The 24,526-nt window shown below is 41.7% G+C and overlaps 2 protein-coding genes across 4 annotated transcripts in view; one reads left to right on the top strand and one right to left on the bottom strand.

The window, feature by feature from the left end:
* Positions 1 to 4,721, bottom strand: part of TUT4 (terminal uridylyl transferase 4) — a 48,523-nt gene extending 43,802 nt beyond the window's left edge. For 2 of the 3 annotated variants that reach the window (XM_054072384.1, XM_054072380.1), the window contains exon 1: positions 4,590 to 4,713. The gene's annotated coding sequence lies outside the window, so the exon portion shown is untranslated. Of the gene's footprint in view, positions 1 to 4,589 lie in introns of all 3 variants that reach the window. The other variant, XM_054072382.1, reaches the window with a different exon arrangement.
* Positions 4,722 to 9,121: 4,400 nt separating this feature from the next.
* On the top strand, positions 9,122 to 17,667 carry GPX7 (glutathione peroxidase 7). The gene is made up of 3 exons (XM_009561897.2): positions 9,122 to 9,363; positions 15,357 to 15,618; positions 17,093 to 17,667. The coding sequence occupies exons 1-3, from the start codon at positions 9,154 to 9,156 to the stop codon at positions 17,254 to 17,256; spliced, it is 636 nt and encodes a 211-aa protein (XP_009560192.2). The 5' UTR covers positions 9,122 to 9,153; the 3' UTR covers positions 17,257 to 17,667.
* Positions 17,668 to 24,526: the final 6,859 nt, after the last annotated feature.

Raw genomic sequence — 24,526 nt, 5'->3', positions numbered from 1 at the left:
CACCCCAAGAGCAAACAACTTCCTCCTGCTTCCCCATCAGCAGAGACTCTCCTTCTACTGAGGCATGTTTTTTTCAGAAAACATACAGAAATTCAATGATCTTTTGACATTACTTCAAATATGTTCTAAAATTTGGTCCCAACTGGCTAAAATGTCCAAAAGTATCAAGAGTGTAGAAGAGCAACTAATGCAAAAGAGGAGCGTCCTAGGTTTTGTTTCCCAAGGGAGTACTAGATGAAATATAAACAATGAAAGTACTGCAAACATAATTGTTATCATCGTGTTTCTATAAAGCACCGCCTCCTTTGAGACTGCAAGACCTTTATTTTATCTGGGCCCTGCTTTTATCTGTCCCATTATGATTGTCCCTTATGCTCAGTATCTCCCCAGACGGCCTCCCAACAGCAACTGGGGTGATTAACCTCATTCCCCTCTCAACTGATTACCAGTATAGCCCAGCTGAACTTCTTCAACAGAAACAAAAGGAAATTCAGCAAAGGTTACAGCCACAGACAGTGACAAAAGGAAAGGTTGGCACTCTGCTCAGATTGCAGCACTGCTCATGCCTACAGTCAGCCCTGAACTGCATGGGGTGGTGGTGTGTCTTTTCTGGACTGTTTACAGCCTTAGGCCCACCTTTACATCTGAGAACTTCTACAAACCATTGAAACTCCTCACGTCTTCTACAGCAATAGTTCAAAAAAGTTATCCCGTTTATGTTTGTTTTATGATGAATTAGGCATAACATAGTACAAACTATTATCAATTCTTGTTGTTTTTCCAAACTACTTAAAATTAAAACTCTTGGAGACTACTGACCATTAAAGCTCCCCAGACTCCATGAGCAATAAACCCATGAGTATTCTTAGTAACAAACATAAGTGCTCTATAGTGTTTCAGATCTTCCTTGTTTCTACAGGCTACAGAATTTAGGCTAATAAGTATAATATGACCAACATCTATGCAGAAGGAAACCAATGCAATGCACACACAATTTAACACACAAACCTGGGATGCAACAAAACCTGCACTATGAGCTTAATGAAGACCTGTAACTCACTGGGAAGCTCTGATGTTGTATCTAAACTGTGGAGGATTGAAAACTTGTAAGGAGTGATCATTAGATAAAGAAAAATATATGTGTATATGTAACTGTAACAGGATTATATCTGAATTACAGAAGTACCACTGAGTAACTGAAGCAACAGGAAAAGCTTTGGTTGATACAAAACTTGGTAACATCTGTAGGTGCAAATGCCTTACGACTAGATTACAACACCAGCAGAATAGGCTGAATAGGAGATCCATACAAGATCTGCCTGTTAAAGATTATTGTCTCTTTGCATTGACACCCGCTGTCTTTTCTAAAACATGGTATGACTCACCGGGAAGGTAAGAAAGAGGCACGTCACCCAACACCAAGAATTACCACTTTCTGAAACTACTGCTGCTGATGACTCCTGTTCCAAATTGGGGAAAGCCATCCTCTTAGTCACACCAGTTGTGTAACTAAGTTACAATCACTTCCCCTACCTCTGCACTTCATATAAAGATTCCTAATGCTGTAGTACCTTCTGGTTCCAACTCTAGGTTCTACCATAACAGTCCTTTAGATGTTTCACAATTGACTCCGGCAAGTACTAAAGCCATAAGAGGGGGACCACCTGCCTCAAACATCACTGTATGCTGTAACCAGACCAGGAAACTGATGCAAGGCATCAGTTGAAAAACGTAACAGTAAAACAACTCAAAAACCAAAACACAACGTTTGCACTAAAACATGTGAGGAGGCTGGGGAAAAAAACAGTACAGCACTGCACACGTCTAAAGCCTTTCAGAGGCTAAACTAGCTTCCAGAAGCATGAACTGATCCTGAAACTGGCTTAAATGGCAGCAATGCGTTCAAACTCAATTTATCCATCTTATTCTTAAGCCCCTGTTTATACTGGGTGTTTGTGCTAAATAAAAATACAGCAGAATTTATTTGAGGCATAGAAGTTTATCTGGCTCTTGTATTTAAGCAATAGTGGTGATCCCTTTACCCAAACTCTAATCTTTCAGGAAAGCACAGCCTTTGAAGTGGTTCATACCAGTCACAAACTAGTTCACAAACAACAGAGAAAGCAAATGGATCTCTTACCAGTATCCTTACATCTGCTTTACCAGGATCCAGCGCTTTCACTACTGAAAGAAATATGCTGAAAACCACTGCTTTAGAGAAGCTGTCAAAAGTACATTCACACAGTTGGCCCATAGACTGAGTCACAATGGTTAGTAACACAAAACTGATGTCGGACTCACAAGTTAAGCTTTGCTGACACCAAAAACTAAAATCTGAAAGCTACTTCTTGCTGGAAATATTATTCCATACATCTACAGAAATAAAAAATAACACCTAAGAACATCTGAGGTTTTTTCCCAATGTTTTGCTAAAACATTAGAACCAAAATATGAACAGAAGATACAGAATGAGTACATGTATGCACACATCTCGGGAAAAAAAAAACAGTAAAAATCAGAGTCATATGCATTGTTACTAAATTTACGTAATGTTTTCAGTACTTTTAACTTAAAAGTGGTTCTGATCAATCATTTATGTGCAATTAAACAATTCATCAAACAAAACACAATATTGTCTTAATGTGCCAAAAGCATCAGAAATGTCGACTTCCCTGGATTGCTTCCATTCTGCAAATTAATGTACTAAGTAAATTGCAGGATGCTTCTTTCTAGGAGTTCTAAGTACAAGTCAGTACTTATAGGACATTATTTCATTAAGACAGGGACAAAAATAAAGTTACTTTAGTAGAAATGCTTTGTAAAATTTAAAAAGCAAGTGTTACGACTAGAAAACAGGATATACTCTCAGCTGGGCAAAATTTTGAACTGCCTTAACGGTATCAATACAAACATACAATCCAAAACCATTACTCCAACAAGCAGATCCACAAGACATTCAAGAGGAGCTCCCCGGGGATATGTTGCTTTCAAGTAGTACACAAGGAAATTCTGCTCCCCTTTCTCTTTCTCCCCATAGCAGCAATTCCCTTCAGCGGAAGAAAGAGGTAAATGCCCTGTGCTGTGCAGGTGCCTCACGGCATCTGGCAGTTTCTTTTCCTCTCCTAGGTGCGGTATGAGAGAGAAGTCCCAGCAGTCTTCTGTGCAAGAACAGATCACAGAAGGAACTTTCTGACCCTTCTGTACACATCTTCTGGGAACATATCCCAATACGTATGTTCTGGGAAACAGTAGTTTCATAACAAAATTAATTTTATGGAGGTATTTTAACTAAAGTTAAGTAGAAAAATGATTTTAAAAGCTCATTGCAAAGATGATCTTTGTAAAGGAGACTTCTTGTTCCTAATACGGCGTCTTCTGCTGGATACTGTAACTAAGTCATACTTCCATGGCTGATTTACTTTTCTAGTCACGGAAATAATTACGTCATCACTACCTGGGGTCAGACTATCCAAAAAGCACCTACGGAAACTGGGAACACAAGTCAAACAACACCAGAAACAACACGTATTTTCAAACAAATGAAATGACTCTGGAATCCAGGGCACAGTGCGCAGGAAGCCGAGTGACGTGGAGGTGTCATGAAAATAAAATTGGATCCATACTTAGATAGAACTATCTTTTTCATGCACTAATCCCTCTCTAGTACCTTAGTCTAAACCTGATTGTATTGTTCCTCCCCGCAGTACCAGCCCATCCTCTTCTGATGTACCCAGAAACAGCCTTAAAAGCAAGAAGGCCTCCGGTAAGGACACATTCAGCCAGCTGGCAAATGGCAACCCACCGCAGAAGTCGTTCAGCTGTTATTTGTACACAGGTTAAGCCAATAAAAAAAAAAGAACACAAACACAGGGGCAAAGGAGCGCCTGTGTGTCATTTGAGGAACACCGTAACCTCCAGAAAGAGACGGCAAAAGGGGGCACAGCTCGGCACAGCACAGTGGGGCACTTCCCTGGGCACCTCACCACCTGCGATGGTCTCACTCCCCCCGGCATTTTAATTCCACAGGGTGCAAGAGCAAGAATCATAGAACCGCTAGGTTAGAAAAGAGCTTTGAAGATCATCAAGTTCAGCCGTACCTGTCCACTGCTAAACCATTCCTGAGCACCTCGTCCAACCGTCCTTGAACACCTCCCGGGATGACGACCCAATCCCTGCCCTGGGCAACAGTGCCAGTGCCCGAGAACCCTTACGGAGAAGAATTTTTCCTTCTGTCCAACCTGAACCTACCCTGGAGCATCTTGAGGCCATTCCCCCTTGTCTTATCACCTGTCACTTGGGAGAAGAGACCAGCACCCACCTCGCTGCAGACTCCTTTCACGCAGAGAGCGATCAGGTCTCCCCTCAGCCTCCTTTTCTCCAGACCAACCCCCCCCCAGGTCCCTCGGCCTCTTCCATCGCCCTCATTGTGCAGCCTCTTCCCCAGCCCCGCTGACCTTGCCCCCCCCGGCGGGGCGGGGGGCGCTCGGCGGGGGCTCGGACAGGGCACCCCCCCCAAGGAGAGCGGCGCGCGCCCAATCGCCCCCTCCGGGGAGCGCCGCGGCCCCCCGACGACCACCGGGGCCCCGTACCCGTCTGCGGCGCTAGGGGAGCCGCGGCTGCGCCCCCGCCATGCCCGGCTGCGGCTGCTGGAGGCCCCGACGTCAGCGGCTCAGTCCGGCCCGGCCGCCATGTCAGGCGCGCCGCGCGGTGCATTGTGGGGCGAGGGCCGGGGGGGGGGGGGCCGCGAGGGCGGCGGCGGGGCCGTGGGGAGCCCCTGCGCCCCAGAGACACCCCCGAACCGGGGCCGCGGCGGGAGGGGGGGGGCAGCGCGGGGGCGCGGAACTCCACACCACCCCGTCTTTTTCCATTTTTTCACCCTTACCTCCCCATTTTCACCTTTTTTTTTTCAATTTTACAGCTTTCCCCTCTTTCAACATTTTTTTCCCATTTTTTCACTGTTTTTCCAATTTTTCACCTTTTTTCCCCGCCATTTTTCCCTATTTTTACACCATTTTCCACTTTTTCACCTTTTTTCCATTTTTTCACCATTTCCCCCATTTTTCACCATTTTCTCAATTTTTTCCCCATTTTTCCATTTTCACCTTTTTCATTTTCTCACCTTTTTTACTTTTTCACCTTTTTTCCATTTTTCCCATTTTTCACCATTTCCCCCCATTTTTCCCAGTTTTCACCATTTTTCACCTGTTTTAGTTTTCCCCATTTTTTCCACCAATTTTTCATATTTCACCTTTTTTCCATTTTTCCACCATTTCCCCCATTTTTTACCAGTTTTCCACCATTTCCCCCATTTTTTACCAGTTTCCCACCTTTTTTCCATTTTTCACAATTTTTTTCCAAAATTTTTGACCATTTTTTATCATTTTTCACCATTTTTCTATTCACCTTTTTCAATTTTTCCACCATTCTTCCCATTTTTTCACCACTTTTCATTTTCACCTTTACCCTATTTTTCACCATTCTTTCCATCTTTCACCTTTTTTCCTATTTTTTCACCTCGTTTCCCATTTTTTTCACCATTTTCCCCCCGGCCTCTCCGTACAGAGGTTCCAGGCCCTGGCAGGCAGGGATGGGTCCCACCTGGAGGCTCTGCCCCCCACCCCCCACCGCCTGGGTCTCATTCTCCTCAGGTTCCCCCTTGGTCCCATTTGGTGGAGAAGGGCAGGTTTGCTCCACACCAAGGAGCCGGTGGGAGATGGGCCTATGGCTCAGCACCGCTGCCCTTGGCTCCGAAGCTGGCTCTGGCTGCAGCGAGGGATGGTGCTTGGGCAGCGGGCTCTTGGCAGGGCTCGAGGTGACCTAAAGAAATTGGGAAGCACCCCTGTAAGGCAAATCTCTTGGTGACCCAGTACGGTGCTACCCCATCCTGTCGGCGAAAAGCCCTGCTGGTGCTTGCCAGCCCACGCTAAGGATGCCTTTCCAGGAGCACACGGCGCGTAGAAGATTGATGTTGAGCTACAAAAAGAGGTTTGAAGGAAAGTGTTAAAAGCAAACGTTGCCTCAGACAGTCCACATAAGTAAGCAGAAGTTGCAAAATCTGCAATACATGGTTCTATAAATACAGATGAGCTGTACTTTTGACTGTATTGTGGGGCTAGCATGATCCTTGGAGCTCATCTCCTTTTTCATGGTGCACTTGAAGCTCACATTTATGAAACGAGGACTGGATGGCTCAGGGTGTTGCTAATGAGGTGCAGAACCAGAGCTTCACCTTCAGGAACACAGGCTGGGGCAGCAGGGACAGGCGTTGCCGTGCTGCAATGGTGTTTGGGGCCAGCTGAGGTTGTCTGGGTGGTGGGGTCAGCCCAGTCCTTTTTGACAGACAATTTTATTTGGTTTGGGAGGCCAAAGAGTAAATTGCAGAAGTAACTTCATTATACTTGGTACTGGATACAGTCCTAGATCAACATTCAGACATGCTAGTGAGCAAACATCAGTTTGCAAATCTGACCAGCGTTTTCCCTGCAAGCTGACATTTATTAGAATATTAACAGATTTAGTTCAAATAGTCGGAGAGACTTTAATACAAAATGTTAGTGCAGTTTGGCTCTGAAAACTGAAATCATTGTAAACCTAGCAGTCTTTGCCAGAGTCTCTCTGTGTTCAGGAACAATTCTTCCTTCTTTGCTGATGTTAAAAAATGTTTTATTGCAGGGAGAAATAAGGAAACATGATAGTAAAAGAGGAAGCTGAATTCCACTGCCAGCTGGCCATTATGTAAAGAACTCCCAATGATCAAAAACTTTCAGATTCTGGTCTCAGTTTGTAGGAGAAAATATAATCCTGAATGCCAAGAAATTTTATCTAGAAATCTAACACAATAATCATAAAGCTGTAGGAAGCAGATTTTGTAAAGTCCCTTTACAGAACAAAACCTTGTTGTCTCATAGAATCACCAGGTTGGAAAAGACCTCTTAGATTATCGAGTCCAAACATTTCTCTCTGCCACTAAATCACATCCCTGAGCACCACGTCTACCCTTCGTCTTTTAATACCTCCAGGATTGGTGACTCAACCACCTCCCTGGGCAGCCTCTGCCAGTGCCCGATGACCCTTTCTGTGAAAATGTTTTTCCTGATAGCCAGTACGATGCCTTATTTTTAGTCCCATACCCAAACTACTATAACATTATGCCTCAAAGAATGTAAATGTATATTGTACATTTCTTTTTATTATTCTGGCCAAAAAAATGGTAAAGTTGAATTATTTTCCTCACAGGAATGATTTTTTTGATTATTTTTAGGTTTTACTAGGTTTTTAAAAATAATTAAACATGGATATACTATATTAAAACCCTATTCTCTGTCCCCAGCTGTGTCAGGAGATACACTAAAGCTTCTTATATAATTTATTTATAAAATGGGGAATCATACTTGACTGTCATCTAAAGGAAAGGTTCCTCGTCAATACCACAGCCAGGAAAGTACACAGAAAGACAGCACTTTTCTGTGAAGATGAGAACTTCAGATTCTTAGCACAGTGTATCTTCCCCATAGAGAGCACAATACAAGATTTTCCATCTATATTTTTTTGTAGTGTATTGCATTATTTCTTGATGCTGGATGTCTACTTAAGCTGAAATGCATAACATGAAATGTTTAAAAACTCTAATTAAAATTTCCAACTAGTTATACATGGCTTCTTCACTTACAGTAATACCACTTATGCTTGAATTACCTAACCAAATTTAATCAAGATCGAATCAGAAATCAGTTAAAAAGAATTCACAAAAATGAGATTACAAAATGTGATTTGCTCCTCAAAAGATAGATCTCCAATACGCCTTGGATGTGCTACTTAATTGTTTTCAGTAGATCATTACATTTGGCTTTTCTTTGCCAAATCAGCATCAGTGATATGGAGGACCAGTGTCTGAGTCCAAGAAGAAATCAATGACCATCAAATGCTTTCTGTTGCTGTTACTTTATATATACAAAACACTTTCTTTCATCAGGCATAGCAGCGAATTGTACAAATGGCTATTTTTTCTTGCAGACAACCCAAAAATGGCATCAGTGCACTGAAGCAGTGGTTTGGCGCCATGTATCTGAAAGCTTTGGTACCAAATTCCGTTCCTGGTGTTTAATACTTCTTTCTTGCATTAAAAAAACCCCTTTGGTAATGTGGTTTCTCCCAGATCACACTGTGAAGCCCGGTGGTCGGGCCATTCACTCCTCCCCACGCAGGTGCATGCAGAGACGAATTTCCTGAAGGCCTTGGCTAATGGTGTCCCATTTCACACACACCGTGCACAGCAGCTTGTGCTGCTGCTTCTGCCAACTGTGTGCCACTTCTATCTGTAACCAGTAGCAACCAAGCCACTGCTATCCTTTGACATCACACCTAGTTACCAGATGCTATAGTAAGTATACTAAAAAAAAAAAAGGCACTTGCAAATCCAACAAAAATCATAATAATTCTATCCCTTATTTTCCTAAGACACAGCTAAAGCAGATCCCTCAATCTGACTGGTATCCACAGATGTGTTCGGTATTCCTGTTCTGGAGCCACCCAGCACTTTCATTCGTCCGGTACCCATAGATATCCCTGCCCATGGCAGAGGGGTTGGAACTAGATGGTCTTTAAGGTTCCTTCCAACACAAACTATTCTATGATTCTATGAGTCTATGATTCTATGTCCTTACTTAGCGCACCTCTATCGCCACGAAAGACTCCCTTTTAGAGTACCTCATCCTCCCCAAACACATCCTCTCAATGTGGACACCGCTCTAGGGCTTCGAGGAAGGAATAAATCATTATGTTACAGGAATGAATTAGCTTAAGCAATAATAGGAATAAGAACAAGAAGAATCAAATCTTAAGGGAATGAATTAGCTTAGGCAAGAAAAAGAATAGTAAGAATAAGAAGAATCAAGTGTTAAGAGAATGAATTAGTTAAGCAATAACAAGAATAATAAGAATCAAACGTTAAGGGAATGAATTAGCTTAAGCAATAATACGAATAATAAGAATAATAAGAATCAACTGTTAAGGGAATGAATTAGCTTAAGCAATAATAAGAATAATAAGGATAACAACACTCCGATGATGCCCGACAGGGGCCGGACTGTTGCAAAAGCAGTGTTTGCAGCAGCTCTTTCTTTGCGGCAGCGCTTTCCCGTGGCGGCTCGCAGCATGCTGGATCCTGAGGGCAGTGTGGAGCTCCAGCCTTCTTCCTCTGCCTTCCCCAAAGTGCTCCTCGTCCCTCTAGCCATGCTCCTTGTCATTGCAGCCGTCCTGCTTTTAGCGCTTTCCGCCACGCAGCAGAAAGAGCCTGATTTTTACACTTTCAAAGTTGTAAACATCAGGGGCAAACTGGTGTCGCTGGAGAAGTACCGGGGCTCGGTAAGTGCCGGGGCTCGGTGAGTGCCGGGGCTCGGTAAGCGCTCCCCGCCGCCGGGGGCTGCGGAGCCCCGCGGGGCGCATGGGGGGCACGGCTCCTCTTTAACCCGCATGCTCCCTCTGACCCCGCTCCGGAGCGCTCGGCAGCCTTCGAATAAAGCCTTTTCAGTGTAATCTCCGTGTCTCCGCGTCTTTTCCTTGCTCGGGCTGCCGCCTGTAGACGTGGCGGGGGGAGGGGGGGCTCTGCCTGCCTTGTGCGGCGGTGGGGGCCGCTAACCGGGGAGCTCAGCCACTTTGTGCCTGTGGATAACTTAGTTTGGGGCTTTTATTGCAGCCTTGTAACCGCATGACTTTTAGTCAACTATTTTTACCTAAATCCATTGCTTTTTGATGTTATACCTTAACAACAGCAAAAGAAAAGATGGGATTTCTTCAGTGGCTAATGGAATTAGCAGAATTCACCATAATTAGTAAAAAGAGTGGTGTGATAAAGTAATTATTTTAATATCAGGATACAGTGAAATCATAGCAACATCTGCTATTCCCTTGTAGCTTTTTGGTGACAGAGCACTGTGAAGAAAAGCGTGTAGGCACATGTACTTTTATGATGTCTTCTACGTTTTATTTACATACTACACCAAGGATTTCTAGGGGAGCTTTCCGTCCTGTTTTGAGAAGAATGCATCTTGATTTTATTTTACTTTTTTTTAGTGGTTTGACCATCAGTATCTATGGAAGAGCGGAAAGGGAACTTAGCACGCTAGAGGCTTAATACTTCAGCTCTTATAGCCTCATTGAAAACTTACGGAGCTAAAATCAACATAAAGCCCGGTCTTAGCGCTCAAGTGACACATCTGTTTGCCAGCCAGGCAACCCGGCGGCTTAGCTGCTGCCCAGAAAGGAAGGCACCACTGCTCACTTTTATCCATCCTCTCCAGCTTTATGTTTCCACCTTCCTTTCCCCCTCCTCAGGTACCTCACTGAGGTGTCCGAGCTCGCTACTCTACAGCAGCAAGTGACTAAAACAGTGGCAGGAAGGCAGGAGGTATATGGGAGGACATGCATGTTTTCCCGAGCTCCGTAGAAAGGGATATTGGTGGATCTGTACCAAATGAAATGTCTGAATCTTAGCTGCTCAAACTCCCTCAGCATTTGCAATTCAAGTAGAGCTGAACTGATCCCGTGTCCACTCAAGTATCTATATTGGAAAAACATGGAAGCTATTTAATATCAATCAATATTTGCCTTTTTTTAGGTGCTCCTTCCAAAGGCTATATCAATAAATCTTCTTACTGGGGCACGTTTTGTCTGCGGATCTGCCTGAATAAGCAAATATCACTTGTAGCTCCTCTATGTCAGAGGCAGAATCCACATGGAAAGGGGTGAGGGGGAACTCAGAGGAATTTCTCAGAGCCACCATGCAGAGAGTTGGGAGTGTTCATCCCCTCCAGAACAAGCAGCAGAGCCTGATCTGTTATCTCATGCCCGTGCCAGGTTAGGGGGGTGTTTCTGTGTCTCCAGTGGTGCTGTGATACCAGGCCATCCTAGCGGCGACTGGCTTGATAAGGGAGAGCTCTGGAACCGTACCTTGAAAAGGTAACTCCATTGGTGAATAGTGCTCCTTGATCTCTGCTAGGCCACATGGAATAGTTTATTCAGAAAAAGCGATGACCAGCTTCTGTGTGGAACAAAAGGTTTGCATTCAGAGAGCCTATTAATGTTCAGGCCAGCTGCTGTCTGAGAATGCATGTGCACAGTTTTAAAGAAAATTACAGCAATAAAACACATCCCTTCCTGCCATTATGTTGTCAGAACTTGGTGTCAAGGTAGATAAAGGTTAATTGAAACTCCTATTTATTTCTTAAAATAAACCTTCTTAAATCGGCATTTAGATAAGTAACGTTAAAATGTGGGTTTACCATAATATTTTAAAGCTATTAAAAGAAAGAAAATAATGTATAAGTACGATGTATGTACTGCTGATTTAAAGAGAGTGAGTCACTAGTTAGACCCTGGAACAATAGTCTGCTAATTGCTAAACCAGCTTTTAACAGCTTTCTGGCAGATGTAGAAAAAACACTTTCTTCAATTCAGTCACTCAGGTAATGTAGTTAAATAACTACTTAATTTGCAGTCAAGAAACTATCTGGGAACTTTAAAAATTCCAAAAGCTTCCAGAGTTTATTAAAAAAAAAGTCTGCTAATTCTAAAAACATAAGAGCCATGCTAAGTAGTAACAATTAGTGCAATTAATAGCTGGCAGAGTCTTACTACAATATTAATATAATGTGTATTCAGATCATTGAGATATTTTTTCTTAGTAAGAAAAACGTAACACAGATTGATATTATTTATTTTTCCATTCAAGTGGATCTTGATACAAATCGCAAGTTCCCTCCATTATACAGTAAATAATAAATGTACTGACAATTCTGAAATATCTAAAATGAAAAAAAAAAAAACAGAACAGGTTATTCTTTGTCTAGAATAAATGTGCACAGGCATAACCTGTCCACCACTTCAATAAAAATATCAAAAATAGGTGAAGGAATACTCTTTTTTTATGTGGGTGTAAGAAATAATACTGCCAGAATGCTAAAAATTTGGCATAAATGTTACAAAACCAGGTGTGTTGTTATGTCTGTCTGAAAGCAGAGATGAGGAGGGCTATTAAGACTGAGAAAAAGAGTATCACAAGTGAAACGGATCAAACAGCTATCTCTTTTACCATGTTGTGCAAGAAGGCCATCCTATTTTTTTTTTTCCAGGCTACTGTACTGATGTTGACCCATTAAAAATCAAGGGCAGCGATGCACAGCTGGCAAAGAATCAATGGGATTCAAATAAGATTAGTTTTCTATCTAATCTATCTACCTGTCTAAATCAGGAAAGCTGATATTTTATGATCTCTATCAGATATGCTATAAGAGGTATTCTTTTAAAATTGTGTCTTTTTGGGAGTCAGAACTCCCAAGCATCAACCGTTCCCTGCTGTGTTTATACCAGTCTAGGTATAATAGTACTTACCTACCTGCCTGCCTACCTACCACACTGCTAAGTACCATGTGATGAGGCATAATTAAATAGTGTTAGTGCAGTGCTTTGGAAATCTGGAACCAAAGGTACTATAATAATGTAAAAGCATTAGGCACTGTAACAATGTAAAACATTATTTTATTATTGAAAGTAATGCTAGGCACTTCGCATCACAGCTCTCTGCAGTCTGAGAACGTGGTATTACTGAATGTGCATAAATACAGAGTGTAGCTTCTTAATTACAAAGAAATTACAAAGTATTGCTATTTTTTTTTCATGAAGGGAACAGCTCTGTGAGGTGGTGTAATCTGACACTTGTGGCTGGTTCTTCCATCAGTCACATGGGGCCAGTTGAGAATCACCAGGTCTAAAAACCTAAGTATCTACTGTCTCTGCTAAAAGGTCCACAAAGGGTTACTTGAAGGTGATAGGACATCCATAAATCTGCCCGGGGATCTTTCCCTTAATGGGGTACAGGGATGTAAATATGAAGTAAACCAAGAATTATTTTTGCAGTGTTAAATAAATGCTTTCACTGTGGGTTTTCTCAGTGAAGGGAAGAAAAGGCTAGCATGAAGGAGTTGGACAACAACTGGTACAGATTTCAGTTTAAATTAAATACTTTTTGCAAGGTCCAGGATGAATTGTTTGCACTGCACACTAGGTGGTGTCCTTGACTTGCATTGTCAGAGCCTAAAGCCAGTCAAGAGGCTCACTGAATTTAAGTCAATAGTTGCAAGAAGTCAAAGCACAACCTCTTCACGAGAACAAAACCAGTGAATGTTATTAATTAAAAAGATAGAAAAACCCCCCACCACATTTAAATCACTCCAGGTAGCAGACATTCAAAAGAAAACTTGGTAAATATTTTTAAATAATCATTTTAAAAGTGCCCTATGGAAATATAGTTCCTTACTTTAAATACTAGTAAATCCTGAAAGTTTTCTATTACATATGTTAGTTACACTTTTAGGAGGTCTGCACCTTTAAATTGTGGAGTTCAGTAACAGAATGCATTTTTCTAAGGAAAAAAGAGAAGCATAATGTGTCTGCTGTTCTAAGAAATGCTGAATGTCATTTCCTCCCGTCTTGTGGGAGAACGTTTGGAATTTTAACCATTTGCAATGTGAGGTCTCATGCCTTTCACCACCGTGCCAAGTAACCGCCTGGGTTTAAACAGCTGTAAATTAAAACTGTTTCTTTTTTGTGTGAATTCTTTCAAGCCCTTCTAACTACAAAATCTGGTAGAAGTTATAAAAGCTTTGGCAAGTCATCTTTCATGTCTGTTATAATATGAACATAATACCTACACAACCTTATTTCCCCCAAGTCTCCAATGATAAATTCTTACGCTACCATTGTGTTTGGGATAGAGGATCAATGGATGTGAATATGATAAGGTATGTGAATACTTCTGCATCATCAGAATGCTGAGTCTTAAAATATATTTTTAAAAAGCCTCTAGATTTTCATATGAAAGAACTGCATATGAATTCAACTCTTCATGGTACAATTTATCTTTACTTCAATAATACTAAACTACAGTTATCACTGTGCTTGGTAAATACAGATTATTTTAAAATAAGAATTTTTTTTTATTCCAATGTGAGGTCCGACACAAAAAAACCCCGAGACTGTGCCTGGAACTCCTTATTTAACAAATTAATAAAATTAGCCATGACCACCATCAAAACAGTTCCCTTCTGAGGTGACATCCAGCTGCATACAATGCTGCTAAAGGTCAAAGCAACTCTGCATAGAATCATAGAATCAGAAGGTTGGAAGGGACCCACTGGGTCATCGAGTCCAGACATTCCTAGCACTCCCTAAACCATGCCCCTCAGCACCTCATTAGATAATTTCCTGAAAGGGGAACTCCATCATTTTTGCTTTCATGTCTTCTACCAACAGAAAATTGGGAGCCTTTGAGCACCGACTGGATCTCTGGGAAGAGGGAGTCAGGTCTGGTGAATAGGGTGGGTGGTCGAGCACAGGTTGAGCTAAAACCTGCTTCACGGGTAAAGCGTTGTGGACTGGCACACACCAACATTTTACGACCAAGGATAAGAAAACATCTATATTTGAACATGCATCCACATGTACTGAAAGAAGCGATTGATATGAGATTTGTCTCACTGTGACAGGTTAGAACATGTTCTGTAACCATCTCTCCGTATCTCTCCTCTCACTCCTGGTTCCCAAGCTGTAAGGTTAGTCTTAGATTTTTTGTGTCAGACCTCATATAGAAGTTCTATTTGAAATGTTGACAGTCTGAAATAGGAATGCATCATAAAATACCTCTTCTCTAAAAAAAAAAAAATCTAATAATCCGCCATACCATTGGATGCTCTAAGAGACTGAGTTTAAAATTTCAGGTAGACTTTGTAAAAGTTGTCTGAATGAATGTGGTCTACAGCTAAATAGACTCTAAATGTGGTGGGAAATTTTACAGTTCATGCTGCATAGACCAACCCGAAGTCCCGTAACTGCTTCTGTTAGCTTCCAGATCAAAACATCTTCACTAGTCATTAGGAATGGATTGGCCAGTTCTGTATGAGCACTGAGTTCTGTACAAGGAAAGATGATGCAAAACAGATGCTTCACTGCAGATAAACAAACTACCAGAAATACATTAATTTGCAACTTTCTTTCATGCAACTTGGTACACCTTACCTGGATGTTCCTTTTTTAAATATGCTTAGAAACTATCAAAAAAGCAGACCTGAGGAACATGGATTCTCTGTAAATTAAGATTGCTTATCTGTTAATCGATGCCAAATGGAATTACATAAAAGAAATATTAAATCTTCCTATGGTGAACAGAACTCGGTGTAGTTTCAAACATAAATGTTCAATCACAGTTCTCTACACATTCCCACTTTTTGAAAATAATCTGCATCCCAGCCTACCTGTTGTAAAACTGATGTGAAGCGCATTTTTTAATCTCTCTTGTTCTTCAGGTGTCGCTAGTTGTCAACGTTGCGAGTGAATGTGGGTATACAGACAGCCACTACAAGGCCTTACAGCAGTTACAGAGAGACCTTGGCCCGTATCATTTCAACGTGCTGGCATTCCCATGCAATCAGTTTGGGCAGCAAGAACCAGACACCAACAAAGAAATTGAGAGTTTTGCACGAAAGACTTACGGTGCCTCCTTTCCTATGTTCAGCAAAATTGCAGTCAGTGGAGCCGGTGCAAATCCTGCCTACAAGTACTTAATTGGTGAGTAATCTGGAGCATTAGGGGGTGTTCCCCCCACCAAAGTACAATTCCTCTGACATAAAATAGCATCCAACAGAAAAAAGGTATCTATGCCTGTGTCCTGAGTCATAGGGTAGAACTGTCAGACTCAAAGAGGTCAGAAGTCATGTAGTCCATCCTCCTGCACAAGGCAGGATTTCTCTCTCTGTCACCCCTGACAGCTTTATCTAACCCTCTAAAAAGATCTCCCAAGATGAAAACACTACAATAATAAATGTCCTGTAAGAGCTAACCTAATAAACCTCTACATGGAGTACAGGTCTTGAAATACCCTCCTGTATGCACACAACACCTGATGTTCCTTTTTCCACTTTGCAGTCTCGTAAGTGCTTCTTCTGTGACATGATTGCTGCAGGTTGGATTTAGAAGATTCATCTCAAGAGCTGTAGGATAACTGGAGGCAAAGCACCTACATAATTTACTTATACAATCAAAAAGTGAAACCAGGCACTAAGAGATATCCTTGAATACTCCCTTCCTCATTCCTTTCCAAGCACTGGAATACTGTACAGCTCCTCCAGTTCTAATCTGCATTATACATAGCACTGTGACGTAAAAAGGTTTTTCTGGTTCTTTGCATGCATAAAACTTGTAAAACTTGTCTTGCTGTTGGTCCACATGAAAAGGGAGGCTGCCGGAGGCCGTATATTTATTTGGCATAATGGCAAGATAGTCAGCAGTGTAGGTCTGATTGTGTTTTGCTGACACTTTGAAATACCTTCTGATTCCTTATGAGATTTTGTCCATTGTATAATGAATTAAAAAAAAGATGCTAATTTGTCTGTAGTGTCTGTACTTGTGCTATTAGTGGGATGAGGCTCCTGGTCTCACTGAAAATCCTAAAAATTTTGTTAGTCATGTAGCAGAATAATAAAGGATAAGAACACGACTCATGTAAAACAAGCATGTAGTCATGAAGGGGAAACTGTAGTAGATGAGGATTAGGAAGAAACCTCGTGGAACAATTTACTTTGTTATTTCTTCCTGTAGCATTCTCAAAACCTTCTTATGAAGTACATGATACTGAGCACTTTTTGAGGAAAAATTCTGGATAAACAAGCAAATAATCCATCCTGGTACAGCTATATTGTTATGACAAATTCCATCTTCCCATCAAAGTTCAACTGTTTCAGATTTATCTATATGTGCAGAGCACGTACACACCCATACACACGCAGACACATGCTTTACCACCGTTTATAGTACATTCTGCTTGTCTGTCTCAAGGTTGACTGTTCCCATTAGTCTCCAAGGCAGTATTGTCTAGTTAAAGCTCCCTGTCTGTCAGAATACTAATCTTATTACTCAGTCTGAACTCCCTCTTAATTTTACATTCTTCCTCTGAGAAGGTAATCATCAAATTGACATGGACAAATGTCAGACATGGGCTAACGTCGTTTTCTTTTCTAAGCTTCCACTCTTTTTTTGCCTGTAGATTCTACAGGAGAAGAACCAACCTGGAACTTCTGGAAATACCTGGTGGATCCCAATGGGAAAGCAGTAAAGGCTTGGGACTCTACTGTCTCTGTTGAAGAAATACGACCTTATGTCACAGAACTTGTAAGGAAAATCATCCTGAAGAAAAAAGATGAATTATGACTTTCAGAAATCCCAGCATGCCAATTACATCTTTATTGAGAATTATTGCTGGAGTTTGTCTTTTCACATTCCAAAAGAGAGTATATGGGGAAGGGAAATTATGACCAATGGAATCTATATTCATGATCCTAAGAATGTAGAAAGCAGCAAGTTATCCTGGTCAAAGTAATTTAATTTTTTTTTTCTCCAACTGCATTAAATTTGACCTTTCTTGGAAAGAAGAACCCATCGGCAATTGTTTCTTTCCTGGTTCAGGTTATTAATTGTTGGTAACACTATAGGAAGTCAGTTCATGTACCTGTGGAAAGAAGGCTCAGAATAATGAGAATTTCCTGACTGGCATCTCACTGACATTTACAATTCTGTTGTCATATTCTGATTGCAAAATGGACGAAAAAATAAATAGTAAAAACTGCATGACTGAGTTAAGAGGTGTGCTGGGGGGGGGAGAGGGGGTGGGGAAGGGGGAGAGGGCCAAAACAGATACCTTCAAACCAGGCAGACTTACACAGATACGTGTCTTTCTAGTTACCAAAGCCAAGTATATTTAATTTCATCTGCCTAGAGAGTCAGTTAAGAAGGGCATGTGAAAAAGACATCTATAAAACTTTAATGAAAGAAATGTGAAGGCAAAGTATCTGTAGAATTCTCCAAAAGCTATGAGAAGAATTTCTGCATTTTTTCACCCATTAAAGATTATCAGAGGGTATTTACATAGCCACTTGAACATCTCTAGGACCAGAGCCTCTATGAAATGACCATTTCTTTCTTCTATTAGCGTTTTGCCCTAGCAATGTTACTCTTGCCTCATACAACTGGTGTTAATTTTTTCAATTTCTTACACTGTCGTCTTTGTATGCATGTACAGACAAACATTAGAGAATCAACATTTTTCCATGGAAATCATTTTTCAAATGTTTAATTTTTGCATAATGTTACATTGTTTAATGACATGTTAATGATAAACATTTAATGGCACATTTTTCAAATGCAGCACTGGGGCAGCTGCTTAGACTTCAGACTGCAGAACTTCTTAGCTCATCCTAAAATAACTACGTTAATAGTTACAGCCTCATTGTTCTTTGACAGAGACCCCTTGAAAATCTTGTCAGCCAAAACTCTTTTTATCTCAACAAAAACACAATGTACAGGTCCCCTGCTCTTAACCCAGGGATGCTTTAAGAAGAATCAAGTCTTGCCCCATTGCAGTATTATTGACAAGTGAAAGTGGGTTTTTTTTGCTTTTTAATGCTTTTTGAAGTAGCACAAACAATATTTGTCCATATAGTTGTCAGTGCCCAAGTGTACAAATAGGCTTTAACTGACCTGACCATGGCAAAAACTTTTTCCAACTCATTACTGCCATTAAAGCTCTTCAGCATCAAAATGGGCTCTAATTGAAATCAAAAGCAAGTTTTATGCCATGCAATGGCTTGCAGAACAAGAAGAGAACTGAAAAACTATTGGAAGTAAAGGGCTGATGCTAGAGTACATTGTATTTCCCATGTTGAACGGCTGCTGCCTCCTGAAGTCATAAAATCATAGCCATAGAACGATTTGGGTTGGAAGGAGCCTTAAAGATTGCCCAATTCCACCCCCCTCCTCTGCCATGGGCACAGACACCTTCCACTAGATCAGGTTGCTAAAAGCCTCATCCAACCTGGCCTTGAACACCTTCAGGGATGGGACATCCATGAGTTCTCTAGGCATCCACGCATTCCAATGCCCCACCAACATCATAGGAAAATATTTCTTCCTATTATCTAATCTAAATCTGCCCTCTCTCAGCTAAAAAACATTACCCCTTGTCCTGTCACTGCACTGCCTGATAGAAAGCTCATTCCCAGCTTTCCTGTAGGCCCACTGTAAGTACTGGAAGGCTGCTGTAAGGTCTCTCTAGAGCCTTTTCTTCTCCAGGCTAGACAACTCCAACTCTCTCAGCTTATCATGTATGGGAGCTGCTCCAGCCCTTGGATCATCTTTGTGGCCTCATTTAGACTCACTCTAACAGATCCGTGTCTTTCCTGTGCTCAGGACTCCATAATTGAACACAAAACTCCAGGTGAGGTCTCACAAGAGCAGAAGTCAAGGGGCAGAATCACCTCCCTCATCCTACTGGGCACACTTTTGTTGATGCAGCCCAGGATATGGTTGGCTTTCTGAGCTGCAAGCGCACATTGCCAGCTCATGTTGAGCTTCCAAGTGCACATTGCCAGATCACGCTGAGCTTCTCATCCACCAGCTCCCCCCAGAAGCCTTCTCCTCAGGGCTACTTTCAATCCATTCTCCACCCAGCCTGTATCTGTGCTTGGCATCTGTATCTGTGCACCCCAATCCAGGTGCAGGACCTCGCAGTTGGTCTTGTTGAACTACATGAGATTTGCAGAGGCCCACCTTTCAAGCCTGTCCAGGTCCCTCTGGATGGCATCCCTTCCCTCCAGTGTGTCGACCGTGCCAAACAACTTGTGAAATAAGCAAACTTGCTCAGAGTGTGCTCAATCCCCTGTCCATGTCTGTAACAAAGACGTGACATAGCATCATAATACTGACCCCTGTGGAACTCCACTTGTTATTGGTCTCCACTTGGACATTGAGCCATTGACTGCAACACCGAGTGAAAACATCCAGCCAATTCTTGATCCACCAAGTGGTCCATCTGTCAAATCCACGTCTCTCCAACCTAGAGACAAGAATGTGGTGTGGAACGGTGTTGAATGCTTTGCACAAGTCCAGGTAGATGATGTCAGTTACTCTTCTCTTATCCACCAATGCTGTAGCCTTGTCATAGGCGGCCAGCATATTTATCAGGCACAATTTACCCTTAGTGAAGCCTCACGGACTATCACCAATCGACTTCTCATTTTCCATGTGCCTTAGCAGAGTTTGCAAGAGAATCTGCTCCATGATCTTGCTGGGCAGAGAGGTGGGGCTGAGCAGCCTGTAGTTCCCTGGGTCTTCCTTTTTTCCTTTTTTAAAAGTGGGACCTATAGTCCCCTTTTCCAGTCAATGAGAACTTCACCAGACTGCCTCAAATCTTCTCAAATATGATGGATAGTCTTGGAGTCATTCCATGGAGTGGTCTAAGGAAGTATGAATCATAGACTCATAGAATGGTCTGGTTGGCAAGGGATTAAAGTTCATCTAGTTCCAACCCCCCTGCCATGGGCTAGAGATACTTTAGGACTTGCAGGAAAACCCTGAAGGGAAGAGATTGTACTGCACAAAATGAGCTCAATTTGCCTGAAAGAAGCTTAGAGCAAGGGCTTTTTGGTTTTAGTAGAGAAAGAAAGGTGGGGGTAGTGTGGAAGAGAGAATAAAAGGAAGAAGTAGCAGAAGTACAAAAGCAAAAAAAGGAGTTCAAGTAAAAAGGGGGAAATGAGAAGACTATGGAAAGACAGTTTGCAGTCAAAGAATGTTTGGGACAAATGGGGCATGAAAATGTCTAGGTCATATTGATACTAATGAGCATGTTTCAAGCTGTATCAGCTACTTCTCACTTGGAATATAACTTCAGAGTGCAGAAAATTGCTGCCTGTGGCAGAGAATATGTTTGAATTTTCCTCCTCTGATGGTGAGAAAAATGGACTCTGCAGTCCATTCAGTCATTTACTCTATTCTTATATGAATCACTCTAAGACAATGCTTATTGAGGATATCTCAAAGAAAGGAAAATCAGGCCCAGATGATAATGTGCTGGGACAGAGAATACAACTGTCAGAAAAGGAGGTCTTTTTTCACTCTGTAGACTGTTTCTCTTTTGTCTGTCCGTTGATAATAATGCAATACTCAAACATGCTGTTAGCCAGTACTGCAGGGCTTAAAATTTTCTCCATAGAAAGTGTGTTTCTATTTTATAACTGAAACCCAGATGAGCCCAGATCATGCTTTGAAAGGCATTTTGAGCTCTCTTTATTTCAATTTTGGATGTCAAACTTCAAACAGAACTCTGGATTTACATAGATACGATCTTGCACTCTCTATTAGATAAATTCTAGAAGCCTGAAGAGACATAACAGCAATGATCAGTTGGAAAGGGTTCATACTATATGGCCAAATATTGTCTGTGCTGCTTTTAGAGGCATTACGAGGCACAGAAAAGCTTTCAGTTGTCTGAATAATACTGCGATTGGACAAGACTAGATTCTTCTTAAAACATCCCAGGGTTAAGAGCGGGGAACCTGCACATTGTGTTTTTATTGAGGTAAAAAGAGTTGTGGCTGACAAGATTTTCAAAGGATTTCTGTCAAAGAACAAAGAGGCTGTAATTACTAGTTTATTTATTTTAGTGCACAGTCTGAAGTTTCAGCAGGTAACTGAGTGCTATGAATAACTTAATACTGATGACTGTTGGAGCTGGTGTTATTACCAGTTTGGCAATTTAAAGGGAACTGAGGTAATTACTACAAAAGCAAACTTTGAAACAACAAATTTAAACAGGCACATGATTTTAAGCACATAACTACTCTTTCTGAGGCCAACAGAAACATTTTAATGATTAAATTAAGCATGTGTCATACATTCCATCCTTTGTTACATTGTAATCAGTTTGTAGAACAAATGCTTTGGTCTTTTAATCAAAGTTATAGGGTAAAAGCAAATATTCTTTGTTGCAGATTAATTTTTATCTAGTCATTCTGTAAGTACTTTATGACTTCCTGCTTAGTAAAATTGCAAAGCAAATTGCACTGGGTTGAACTTGTCGGCTGAGAATACATGGAGGACATGCAGAGATCAGAAATTACTTTTTTAGCTCCTGAGTTTCAATTCTGTTTTCATCTGACAGAAATCTTCCCTACAGCAAGTCCTGAAAGCTGTAAAACAGCTCTGAATATATTCTTCTTTGCAGAGAAAATCTTACTGTGCATCAACAGATGAGCACACTTATGCATGGTGAGATATTATCTTGATCATCTAACACCTGACCTCTTGCAGTTTGCAACTTTAAAGGTGCTGATTTAAAAGTTAAACTAAGCACCTAGACACATGATTGTATAGAGTCACGTGCCCCCTGCAGCATGCCAGAGAGAAAAGATGGAATTTTGAAGCCTAACTGTAAGTTTAAAATTAGACAGAACTCTTTTAATCTTTCAAAATTTTGTCTCATCAAGAATGTAAAATCAGACCTACACATATCCAAAGCTCTGTTTTGAAAAGGAATATGCTACACTGAAATAGAGCAATTAAATGGAGCAATAGAGAGGGGTTTAATCCCCATTTTTGGCATTGTAAGGAAAACAACACCAAATAACCACCTCTGGTGTTTTAGTTATACGCTAGGGACATTTCATTCAAGTTTCTATATTGATTCTGGTCTGAAACCTCAGTAGAAAACGATACACAATTTCTCTCTAGTGGATAAAACCCAGTTTATCATCGCAAACACATCAGCATCTGGTGCAATAAATAGCAGACCATAGTCAGTACTTTCAGAAGACTGGACATCCCTTTGATCAATCAAAACAAATTCTATGCTACCTTCAGTTATTGGATCAATCTAATACCTCCTATCACATGTAAATTTATACTGCAGCTACTTAGAGAGCCAAATGAAATTTTATAAGTTTACCTCTGACTCACTCACATGAATCACACAGAATCACAGAATCACAAGGTTGGAAAGGACCCATTGGATCATCGAGTCCAACCATTCCTAACACTCCCTAAACCATGTCCCTAAGCACTTCATCCACCCGTTCCTTAAACACCTCCAGGGAAGGCGACTCGACCACCTCCCTGGGCAGCCTGTTCCAGTACCCAATGACTCTTACTGTGAAGAATTTTTTTCTGATATCCAACCCGAACCTCCCCTGGCGGAGCTTCAGGCCATTCCCTCTTGTCCTGTCCCCTTGTCACTTGGGAGAAGAGGCCAGCTCCCTCCTCTCCACAACCTCCTTTCAGGTAGTTGTAGAGAGTAATAAGGTCTCCCCTCAGCCTCCTCTTCTCCAGGCTAAACAACCCCAGCTCTCTCAGCTGCTCCTCGTAAGACTTGTTCTCCAGCCCCCTCACCAGCTTTGTTGCTCTTCTCTGGACACGCTCCAGAGCCTCAACATCCTTCTTGTGGTGAGGGGCCCAGAACTGAACACAGTACTCGAGGTGCGGTCTCACCAGTGCTGAGTACAGAGGGAGAATAACCTCCCTGGACCTGCTGGTGACCCCATTTCTGATACAAGCCAAGATGCCGTTGGCCTTCTTGGCCACCTGGGCACACTGCTGGCTCATGTTCAGTCGGCTGTCAACCAGCACCCCCAGGTCCTTCTCTTCTGTGCAGCTCTCCAGCCATTCTTCCCCCAGTCTGTAGTGAAGTGTTGAGTCAGCAGAGAAATCAGGTATTGTCTGTGATATGATTAACAGACCCTGGAATAAAAACAGCCCTGTCAAAACACAAAGGAGTTTACAAACCCTTTGATGGATGAGATACTGAAAGAACCAAGCGATCTGAGAACTGATTCTGAACCGTATTAAAGCTCCACAGCAGAGACATACACAGACCAGAAGGAAATAACTGAGCTGTACCTGAACATCACCACAGAGGTGACTCTGATCTAATGCTACACAGCTATCTCACTCACCGAGCCAGCTCACAAACATACTGTCACTCATGATATAGGACGAGAAAGAACAAAACTGAGCTACATCAAAACATCAAAAAAACATCAAAACATTCAAAAGAAACATCAAAACTGAGCTACGCCAACTCCGCAGCGGCTGGGCACAGGTAACGGTGGCAACCTGTCCAGTGGCAATGCCTGACCTTTTCCAGCTGCCTCTACAGGGGAGCTGAAGTCAGCCCCGAGTAACTTTCCACTCAGCCTAGAAAACCCGATCCAAGCTGTCAATCTGCGGGCCTAAGAGATAAGGTGTGCCCTTTTATCTCAAAGAATTACAAGATACCTGCTCAACTAGATCTTCCAAATTAATTCCAGAAAATGAGAGCAGCTGAAGGATCTTTCCATTTTAAGAAAGCAGCCTTGTATTCTGGAAGGTAAGCACCCACACAAAAGTTTCTGAGGTCATTCTGCTGATGTAGATATTTTTCCCCCACTTACAAAGAAATAACAGCATCCACACAGTCAGGGACGGATTCTTTCCTAAGCACTAATTGCTAGAACAATTATAGTAAAAGGAAATAATAGCATCCTAGAACAATAGAAAAGACTGAAGTACAATTTTTTTGAAGAACAAACTTCTGTAACATTTGATCTACAAATGCAGTTCTGTGGAACACTTCCCCATCAAACAGAAATTACAGAAATCCTACCCTCAGGGAGCT

This window comes from Cuculus canorus, chromosome 8 (genome assembly GCF_017976375.1).
Source record: "Cuculus canorus isolate bCucCan1 chromosome 8, bCucCan1.pri, whole genome shotgun sequence".
Lineage (NCBI taxonomy): Eukaryota > Metazoa > Chordata > Aves > Cuculiformes > Cuculidae > Cuculus > Cuculus canorus.
Note: the sequence above shows the minus strand (reverse complement) of the source record. Positions and strands in the feature narration are given on the sequence as shown.